The 10,923-nt window shown below is 40.4% G+C and overlaps 1 protein-coding gene across 2 annotated transcripts; it reads right to left on the bottom strand.

Annotated features, from left to right (window-relative positions):
- Positions 1–273: 273 nt before the first annotated feature.
- LOC148425299 (uncharacterized) lies at positions 274–8,159 on the bottom strand. Of its 2 annotated transcripts, none has more exons than XM_088410399.1 (7): positions 8,043–8,159; positions 4,500–7,124; positions 4,233–4,428; positions 2,876–2,968; positions 2,536–2,782; positions 725–835; positions 274–661 (listed from the first exon to the last, which is right to left on the bottom strand). In XM_088410399.1, the coding sequence occupies exons 2-7, from the start codon at positions 6,827–6,829 to the stop codon at positions 498–500; spliced, it is 3,141 nt and encodes a 1,046-aa protein (XP_088266525.1). In that variant the 5' UTR covers positions 6,830–7,124; positions 8,043–8,159; the 3' UTR covers positions 274–497. The 2 variants fall into 2 exon arrangements, with proteins under 2 accessions (XP_088266525.1, XP_088266527.1); XM_088410401.1 differs by lacking the exon at positions 8,043–8,159 and adding an exon at positions 7,221–7,553.
- Positions 8,160–10,923: the final 2,764 nt, after the last annotated feature.

The raw sequence follows: 10,923 nt of genomic DNA, 5'->3' as shown, positions 1-10,923 counted from the left end.
GCATCCGTTTGGGTTAGGCTTTATTAAAAAGCAATAAAAACTCGAAATGCTGTTAGCATCTGTTCACAGTATATTACACAATCCTTCACATACGAGTGCCATGCGGCCTTGAGGTAGATTGTGTTGAAAACCTTCAAATATACAGTAAAAGTCAAAAGTTTGAAAACACACACACACACACACACACACATTATATATATATATATATATATATATATATATATATATATATATATATATATATATATATATATATATAATGTATAATTTTGTGCGATTTGTGGTCATTTCCTAGCTATGCATTGTTAATGGTTTTAAGTGTTTTCAAACTTTTGACAGCTACTGTAAAATTTACACCTTCATAAACAGGTGCTTGCTTCTTTCTGTTAAGGCTTTGTTAGAAATATGAGGATAATTGTGGAGTAAATTGGGTTACAAATGGCATCATGCCAAAAGCGTCCATTAAATAGTCCATATGAGATTGGCTTCCGTAATCCCTACGGTTCGGAGGTTTTACGGGGCCGGCGTATTACCACGTCCACCGGCCCGGAGGGAAGTCCTCGGATCAAAGTCCAGGCCTCCAGGCGCCTCATGCCCTCCATGCTGACGCCTTCGATCTCCATCACCTCGTCCCCGGGACTAATTTTGTCGACTGGACCGCCTGTGGAAAAGAAGTGAATTAAATGAGCGATTGGAAGTACATTTGAAGTTTTCGCCTGGCTACCTTGGAAGATCTTCTTTATAGTGAGTGGTTTGTCGCCCAGACCCACACCTCCCTCCAGGCTGAAGCCCAGATCTCGGCTTTTCTTTTCCAGGTGCACACGAATACGCTGACCTGAAAAAAATTAAATAACCAAATAAACAACAGTGACCTCGCTTAAAATTACATCATCTACATTGGATATGAAAAGGCCGTCAACACCTGTTCAAAGGTCAGGTTCTTGTGCTCTTAAAATAATTATTTAAATCCCCAAAACATATTTTTACCTTTCACTTTTTAAAAGGGAAGTTTTTCAAGAGTTTGCTCATAGGAGGATCTAAAATTATACTGTATTTAAACATGTAAATTATTAAATAACTTAAGTTGTAGTCAATTACTCAACTCAAAGTAATCAACCGACTGATTAATTTGGGTAATTAAGTACTAAAGTAAACATTAGGTAATGGAGCAATAGAGTAATTAAGTACTTAAGTCAATGGTTACTTTAAGTGCTAAAATAAAGGTTTCAATTACGTCGGTAATTTAGTGCAAGTACCTAAATAATTGATCACTTGCACTAAATTATAAAAGTAATTGATAACTTTCACTTGAAGTATTTTAGATCATTTAGTCCTAGTACTAAGTCATCTGAGTAAGTACTGAGTAATCAATTACTGTTGGTACTAAACTCCACAGTAATTAGTCACTTGAGGTACTAAATTACTAAAAAGTAATTACTTTGGTACTTTAGGCACTACAGTAATTGATTACTTTAGTAGTTATAATAGTAGTTAAAATATTTTGGGTAGCATCAGCAGCTTTTCAAAATTAAAAACCAGGACACTCCAATGTAGCTGAATATCAAATAAACAAACTCTCCCAAGGAATTAGTTATAACAAAGTGAATCCTTTGTGAATATGGCGAGCGATATTTGTGGCTTCACTTTCGTTACTGTTAAATTGGTCGACAGTTCAACAGCACTAAACATAACAATGAGCGCCCATTACCCAACCCAATCTAGTCCGTATGGTTGGAACACAGTCAATCGGACCACAGTTCCCATGATTCTTAGACAAAGCAGCAGAAACTCGTTCTAGTTTCAGTATGGCAAATACATCGGACGCCTGCTTGCTATTAAATGCAGGTGGGAGTGTGAACACACACACGAGAATGTGAAAGTCAATCGGAAGGAATGTCATTGCTAAATTACTTTTGATTTGAATTTACACTATGAATCGCACTGACAATCGCACTGTGTGATCTACTACTTCACCGTGTTCCATGGTCTATTTAGGGCCTTGGAAATTCATGTGAATCCTTCCTCTGATTGATACGTTTGAATGATAAGATCCCTCTGACGATGTGGGAACATTGCAGACTATGCTGTAGTATGCAACAACAAAACTGTCAGAAAAAGCATCCTGAAACAGCTGAATTTTATTTGGGATTAACAAGAAGCACTAAAGGTGGCAAGTGCATGCTAACCCCCATTTACATGAGTTTAAATGTGGTTGGTTTATTGTGAAGACCTCCAGCCACATTGATCCACTATTTTTTACTTTTTTGTATTTTTACTTCCTCTTTTATAAAAAGTGTTTTTCCCCAAAATCAACTTAAACATGAACTCTTTCAAGCCGAAGTTTTCAGAGTTCAGATGTTCAATTTCAGGTATTTATTTAAAGCTTTTTTAAATTTTTTATTTAATTAAAGTGTCATTAATGGCAGATAAAGTATGAAAAATGATGATCTTGGTTTGATTTTGAAAAAAATCACAAAACCAAACATTTGAACAGATGGTGTGCAGACTTTCTATTCATTTGATAATGGTTTTAACCAGTCTCTGAAGTCTGAGTCGGCCTCGGTTCCTCAGTCTGACCCTCTCCCCCTTTCGGGACGCTCTTAACATCGCCTCTCCTCAGTACCACCACTCCCATCTCTCGAGTCTTGGCCCGTCTCAGGACCCTCAGAGCCTCCCAGTGAGTGTGGCCCCCCAGGGCAGTGCCGTTGATAGATAGAACCTGGTCACCTTCTCTGATGGAGCCTTCTTGTGCTGCCACACCGGTGGGGAACACCTTGTGGACCTGTGACATACGCGTCAAAATACGATACAAAATATGAATCGACAGAGACATGTTTAAATGTTTTCTGATGGTTTCAAAAGGTGTTTCACTCACAATGACTGGTTTGTTCTGGTCAACGCCTCCTGCTATACTGAAGCCCAGGCCAACAGCCACCTCTTTGTGGAGGACAACCACATGCACATCATCCTGCATTAAAAATAGAAGTGAGCCAAAGTGCAGTGCCCTACACTAACTTTTGCACTAGTAGCACTGGTGCTTTCAACTTTTTCAGTGCGCCACACAAGATTTGGTTGCACACTTTTCCGGGAAGGTACAACATAACCATATGTGCTAATGTATTGTATTCTCAATGTGCGTACAGTAATGACGTAAAGATCGACAATGCGCAAGATAGATTTGCAAAATATTTTACAATGACAAGAACGGTCTGCGATCAGCAGAGGCTGGCAAAACACAAATTATTTGACCTAACTTACAAAGAAGACATTGGAAAAAAAGGTTTTACTCGTATGTGAACAAAAATTTTTTCAGCCCAGATGACTCCCCCGCTTATAGTGTTAGTAGGTCCTCCAAAGCAATGTTTCCCAACCAGCGGTAGGGGAGCAAAATTCAGGGTGTTAAAATCATTAAAGCTTAGATGACTGATGATAATGGAGAAAAAAAAAAGCTAACTATGGCTCTGAATACTTAGATTTTTTGGTGTTTTAATGCCTATTAAGAGGGCACTGATATAAAAGGGCTCATTTTTTGTGGTAAATGTTATAATAGCCAACAAAGGCATTGACGTACCGATCACTAGAATGAAAGAAGAGTTATTTGATTTGGACTTTTATAACTCATGGAAACCCCGAATCGTTATGTTATTTGCACTTATTAACGTTTAATGGATTGCTGTACTTTCCTGAGTTTGAAATGTCCGACTGAGTTTGAATGCACCATATGCACTTCATAGTTAGCGTCAAGCACTACCACTTAAGACTTGTGCCCTCTCTTCCAATGACAGCATAATTAAGGGTTTCTTAAGCATCCTTAATCAGCGATTGAATTAATATTTTTTTTAATGGCCGTGTGATGATGTTGGTAGCTGTGTAATAAGCTAACCCCTTTGCTACAACAGCTATGAAGGCTAACTTCAAAATAAAAGCCTTCCAGGGCTATTGCATTGTCGTCCATGTGTTATTTGATGTTTTTATTCTGAAGTTGTTTTTATCTGCAGCACACAGCTGGCATGTTGTTGCTTCTACCTTAAAATGCCCTTTTTTCACCTTAGGCATCATTGTCACATCCGGGCATATACAAATTAAAACATGTACTCATGCCATGTGAAGATTTGTGATTTTTACCGGCGCACACTGTAAAGTTGGTCAGATTTGCAGGTGAATCGATCGCAGGGTTAAGCCCTGAAATGGTATGCTGAAATGGTAATGATTTACAGTCTGAGCATATGTACCTGCAAATTGCTGTCCCCCAGACTTCTGACATCCTCCAGCAGCTTGTCAAGCTCCTCGCTGGGCAGCACAGACACATATGACAGCGCAGACACTTCAGAACTCAGTGAAGCCGACCTCCTGCCCGTCGGTTGGTTCTCATCACTGTCATTCTCTGACTCTGAATCAACTCCCGTGAAATGACACAACTCTGCCAGGCTGCAGAGGTGAGAGTAGTCAAGTAAGGGAATGGTGACAAGTGATCCGATTCTATTTTCCGTTGTACGTACCTGAGAGAGAAGCTCCTGCGATCTGACAGACTCATGTTGCTAGTGATGGTCACTGAAGACTCCCCAGAGTCCGAGTCGTAGTAAGAATCGTCATCTTTCTCTGTACTGTCGTCGTCATCCTCAAAAGATTCATCCTGCCTCCAGCCCTTCCAGCCAGCGATCCACGCATCCAAGTCCAAAACATGTTTCTTCCCTTTCGAGTCATTGTCAGTGACATCGAGGTGATACGCAAGGGTTGAAAGGTCTGAGGTTTTGGCTGCTATATTGTTTTCAGTCAGCGTAAATGGAGAGCTTCCGTTTGGTAGTGAGATCGGAGAGCTAGGATGTGAGTGGCTGGGAGTGTTTGTTGGAGTCTTGTCATCATCGGTAACCGCTAAAATAATCAAGGGGGGTTTTGCTTTCTTTATCCGAGACAGCTCAGCATACGGGCATGGCTCCGGGTCATTTGAGCGCAGAAACATGGAGAACTCGGTATTTTTGTATCTCCAGTCCTCATCCCTTGAGACTTTGCCAGAGTCTGGTTCATCTATGATCCTATGATGAGGAGCACCTTCTTTGAGAGGTGATTCGACTGCATGCTTGACCCTGGAATAGTTGTTGACATCTTCTTTCTTTGTAAAATCACTGAAACCCCTTTGCCCGATCTCGTCTACTGACAAAGACCTTTGTGACTGACTTTTCAGTTGACCCAATTTCCTCTCATATTTTCTATCTGTGTCCCGCAACTCTGTCAACACCATTGTCTTGTCACCTAAAAGACTGCATTTTTCCAACTCGCCCTTTAAGCCATCGTGGGCAGTGTTGAGTCGTGTGGGCACAGAAAAGGCCCTTCGGGTCATCATGTTATGGCCTTTTCCAAAAGCTTGAGTTCTTTGCGTCAAAGCCTCAAATTGATTGATCTTGTTTCTCACACTGACTGGGGAGTGTGTTTCTGGATGTGCCTTCCACCCTGTAGAATTTACTCTGTTGTTCAGATTTGGCTCAAACACATCTTCATAAACCTTCAATTCAGTCTCTGCTTTTGTCTTCCCTTTATCTAGCAAAATTCTTTCCCACTGTGTCCCAATTATTCTGTTGGACTCGGAAAGCCCTAAAACAGATGTTTTATCCAATAAGGTTTTTGACTGTGCGGCCCTCTCTGACCTAATCAGATTAGCTCTGGTGTTTCTGCTCCTCGCTCTGTCCAGAGACATTGTCTCAAAGGACCCCATAACTGCACTAAAGCCACTGTGGTCTGAATCCATTCCATAGATCTGTTCATCCCATTGCCCCTCTGGTAGTCTCGCCCTGGTCTTTGGACAGGGTGAAGTATTAAAGCCCGCAGCTATGGTGTCTAGTTGAGCTTTTTGGTACTTTCCCTCTCCAGTGGAGCAACGCCTGGGGAAAGCTCTAGTTACCCCGTCACATGAGCTTGTCTTGGAGACTAAGTGATGGTGCATTGTAGCGTCACCCCTTCCATCAAACCAATCTCTTTCTAGAAAAGCGCAATCCCTAACTTGAGTAAAGTCCTCAGTTTTGGACGGGCCATAGAGCTTCTCGATACGCTCCAATATACTCTGGCCTCTTTTAGTCCCGAAAGAAGCGGTCTCTCTGGAGTCACAGATGAGTTCCGGGGTCGACCTTAGCCTTGTAGGGCAGGAGTTACCCCAATAGACTGTCTCCGAAGCTTGAGCCAAAGGATTTTTTGGATCGCTGCTAGTTGAAGAAACATCTACAGAGTTGTTGGTCCTAAATGAGGACATGGACCTGCCTCTTAGACATTCAGTATCCCTCCCAGTCTCTTTGTTGTCTTGATTTAGCAACGCAGCGATGTTGGCTCTGCGTGCATCCCGATCAGGACTGCCTGCACCTGACCTCCAGTCGACACTCCTGCTTCTACTTGGCAAATTTCGCTTCCATTCTCCCCCAGTCTGACTCTCAGATGTAGGGTTATAATTTCGACCTCGGTTGACGCTAAAGTCTGTGGTTTTCTTGTCCATTTTTCCATTGTGCGTAAGGCTGGAAGGAATTGTGCTGCTCGATATTTCCTTGTTTTCATTCCAACTTTTGACACTCGCTGTCCACGTTTGAAAGTCTGGCATGGATCCTGCCCTGAGATCATGGCCATCGATCGATCTGGATCGCTTGCATGAAGCGTTGAATCCAGTTTTTGACTCTCCTTTAATCACAGCTCTGGACACCACCTCTCCCGATGAAGCTCTGTCTTTTCTAACACCTGGACTGCGAGGGAGGCTGCAAGAGGAAGAGTTGGCAGCTCTGACAGATACGCATGCCAAACTCCTCTGATTGGTGTACTCGGTCACTGGCGTGCGCACCAAAAACACATCCATTGTCAGAGCATAAACAAAGTTAATGACCACCTGTCAAAAGGCAAAATCCCTAAAAAGAGAATCTATGACTGCGCTGGATTTATTTAGACGATTCTAAATGACTGTAGAGCAGCTAGCAGCTTTAGTTCATTTTGGTCCACCTACACTATATTCATGCAAACTGCTCCGCATTCAAGTTTTTCCATTTCATTTATGGTAATGAAGGTTGGTTGTCTAGTAGTGGTCATTTTTATGTTGGTCTGTCCACGGAAGTCTTTAGTTCCTCAGCAGGGCTTCAACGAGGAGCTTCAAATGCCTGCCAAGAATAAGAAAATGCATAAATATCCATTTTCAGAGCGAATTGAAATGGAATGTTGTGATACGTGGATGTGTGGCAACTGTGGCTTCTTACAATGGTCAAACTTAAATCACAGAGCGGTTGAGTATACGGAACACAACTTCGCACGGAATGGCAAATGGGTGGAGGGAGAGGGAGAGGAAAGGACAGGGAATGATTAGACAGCTTGATTAAATAAAGGCTAGAGATTAGTTTTCAAATCAAGCAAACAAAAGACCACTTCAGTGAATCCATTCATGCAAAGACATACAATATGCTCGCTCATATCATAACAGCTGTTTACACTAGCAACACGTTCATACTGTAACTGTCAGCTAAACCTGTACACAAAAACTGGAAAAACTCACTCCTCTGCAATCCAGTGAGGGAAACAATGTCCAAATGCGACAGTCTGTATGCAGCACGAATCGTTCTTACATAGCACGAGTTTGTCAACAACTCACCCAACCTTGACGTAAAAAAAATAAACAGCAAAGGTGATAATCATGTGTATATTTATTTACATATAGCCCACCGTAAGCATAATGAAGTCTGTGACAAGGAAATTGTGCGCAAGAGAGATAGGTCTTGGACTGATTGCTCTGGTACATTCAGGTGGTGTATTTAATGGATAGCTGATATAAGTGATGTATTGGCATAGGTCTCCTTGGTGGAGCTGTCTAATGCAGGCGAGTGTCATCTTACAGATACACCTGTTTTGCTTGATCCGAGCCTCCCATCTGGGTAACCTGGGCAACGTGGTTCGCTCTAACACAAACTCACAGCGACTGCCGTGGAAATAAGAGAAATAGCCCCAAACGACATGTAAACCGGGACAAAATACACACCTCCTCATTCAAATGTGCTCTTACATCCAGGATTTCACATGTGCCTTACCTTAGTCAACTAGTGTAAGTCTGACACGGCTTCATAGTGAAGGCGATGACATCAGCTCCTCGCCTATCATTCTCTCACTCTGTCTGCCTGTTAGCATTGCCCGACGGGATGTGTACAGTGACGCAAACCGGCCACACTGGTCTATCTTCTTGCCCTCTCTCTCTCCCTCCGTCAATGACTCTTTCTCTCCTCCCCCTTCCGTTGTTGTTTTTTCACTCTTTTCCTCATCTCACGGGGTAACATTCCTGGTTTAAGTTTAATGTGTAGCTCTTTAAACAGCCCAGTGACTAACACGCAGACATTTTAAGCCATCTCCAAGCGTACATGGTGTGACATCATAGGAAATGCTTCAATCTCACTGTGGATTAAGACCCATTTAAGTTCTACACACCTCAGGCTAAGCAGAGTCCAATCATGGGAGGCCAGCAGGTATCCAAATACATAATGACAGAGGTGTTTTAATTGGGAACAGAAAACACGATGTGCTCAAGTACACAGCAGAAATACCGGCGGGGATGAAAACGTGTAAGAGTGCACCTCTCGGTTGACGTGCACAACAAAGCATGGGCTTGGATGTATACTCATGCACTCTGTAATGTTAGCTTGAAGGGGAAATTATCAGATGCAGATTGTGGTGGAAGGAGCATTGTTGTGAGGGTTTCAGCCTTTTATGGTCCTATTTAAAGCCTTATTGCGTGCCCTGACATGGCATATCAGGTGATAGTAATTATAGAGGTAGAATACTAATTTCCTTGATAGAATATAGGTAAAACCAACAACTAATTACCCAATTATTTCCTTTTAAATGCTAGCAAGATTATCTCTCTGAACTCCTGTTTCAATGTCATTGGCATATTAAGGAGTTGCCAAAAAACGGTATGTAATGCATGTTGTGATTATTTGGCTTCAATTTTAGCGCCTTGTGATCATTTGGCTTCGATTTTAGCGCAGATCTCACTGTGATGCATAAAATTGACGAAGGTAGAAAATGCGCGTTCGCGTAAGGGACTTGTTGAGTTTTGTTAGAACATTTTGAAAAGCATCCAAATTGTCATTATGGAACTCCTCGGTAGGGTTTCTGTTGATGTCCTTTCACGTCAACGGCGCTCAAAGTTTTGAGCTTCATGTAGTATGTGTTTGGTTTTAGACAATTTACTGTAACAGTTTTTTTTGGTTCTTGTGCCAATTTTTACCTCCTGGTGCCGAATTGATTCTGAATTGTAAAAATTTTGAGCATGTTATATTTTGGTTACCAAATTTTCTTTGTGACACAAAACAATGAAGTCTAAGGAACTCTTTATGAATGATTGCAAACTTGGAATAAAATCTGACGAGATCATAAGCCTTATGATTCCCCCTTAGTGCAAACCGGGAATTTTGTTACTTCTGACATTCAACCTGAAAATGTGCAAATGAAGTTTGTACTGTACTGTGGAGTTGGGGAAAATTGTTGTACTTCACCAAGATAGAGAATTTAGATGTTTACAATAGCTGTAAAAAAAAATCAACTGAAAATATATTTACCTGCATTTATTAGTCATACAAAATATCACAAATCAGTTTTGTTATGTTGCTCTACTCACACTGCAAAAAGTCATCTGACCAAATCTATGCTAAAAAGCTTAAGCAGCTGCCAAACATAATGAGTTTGTTGTCAGGGTGAAATGTGTTTATAGTAGTTGCTGACTATGTTTTTTGTTTGTTTATTTTTAACTGGAAAACTTTGAGGTCGGAACTCAATTTTCCCACTTCCCAGCAATCTGGAATGCAGCATTAGTTATATTTAACGCTCACACCAATGAAAAGTCATTGTAGCTGTTTATCAAACCTCTGCTGAGAATTCCAATCAGGAGTTCTCATGTCACTCATTTGATCAAAGCGTCATTTTTATGACAGAAATTAGCATTACAGAATGCAGACTTGCATAAACAAAAGGTGTTAGAAATGCAGGATGATTTGCAAGAGCATCGATTCTCATATGGGGGTATGAGAAGGCATTTTAGGGTTAAGTAGGGTTAATAAGATTTCTAAAGGTATAGGCAAATATAATTTAATGCTTTGTAATGATGAGGAACTACGCTTTTTTTTCAAATTAAGAGCTAATTTGTTATATAGTGATTCCAATGCCAAACATTTTTTACATGTGAATTGTTATTTTTGAGACAATTTTATGGCAAAAAAGCCAGAAATAAAACAGATGATGTTATATGGAATTATATTTGAGCCACTATTGTGAGCGAGCAATAAATATTTTGAACTTGCTCACATTACTAGCATAAATATTGTAAATATAATTAAAAAAATTTGAACTTGCTCACAATACAGGCATAAATATTATAAAAATAATTTAAAAATGCAAGTAATTCTATACTGTTGCACTGCCTACTAGAGATTTGGAAGAAAAGATGCTGATAGATACAACTGCACATGTTGAAGGCAGCGTTTTTTGTTTTTTTTTCACCCCAAAAATGCTTGTTGGGGGTGGGGGGTGTACATCACTGAAAACCACTATGCTAGAGAGTTTTGCATCATATAGTTATTATTTCTGCTTCAAACATACACATTACAATAGGTAACAAGGTTCATAAACGATGTTGACAAAGTGTTATTTTGGAATGTACAAATGAATTTTACGCTTAGTGAATTTCTTCTTTCATGGGTGATGTAACCCCAACTTTTTGCTCATATCTCAAGCCAAAAAAGAAAGAAACCAACAAGTAGTCAAGCAACGTGTCTTGAAATTATTTTTTTGTCAAAATTATTTAAATAAAACTGTATTTTAGTTTGTTGAAAAACAATTCACAGATATTTGTAAAATTATGATGATTCACCATTGCAGAAAAAAATCAGAATAGCAGTAACTGGTGGCCAATCATTTAAT

This window comes from Hippichthys cyanospilos, chromosome 3, assembly GCF_059441005.1.
Source record: "Hippichthys cyanospilos isolate Australia breed blue-spotted pipefish chromosome 3, RoL_Hcya_1.0, whole genome shotgun sequence".
Classification (NCBI taxonomy): Eukaryota; Metazoa; Chordata; class Actinopteri; order Syngnathiformes; family Syngnathidae; genus Hippichthys; species Hippichthys cyanospilos.
This window is presented reverse-complemented; position numbering and strand designations above follow the sequence as displayed.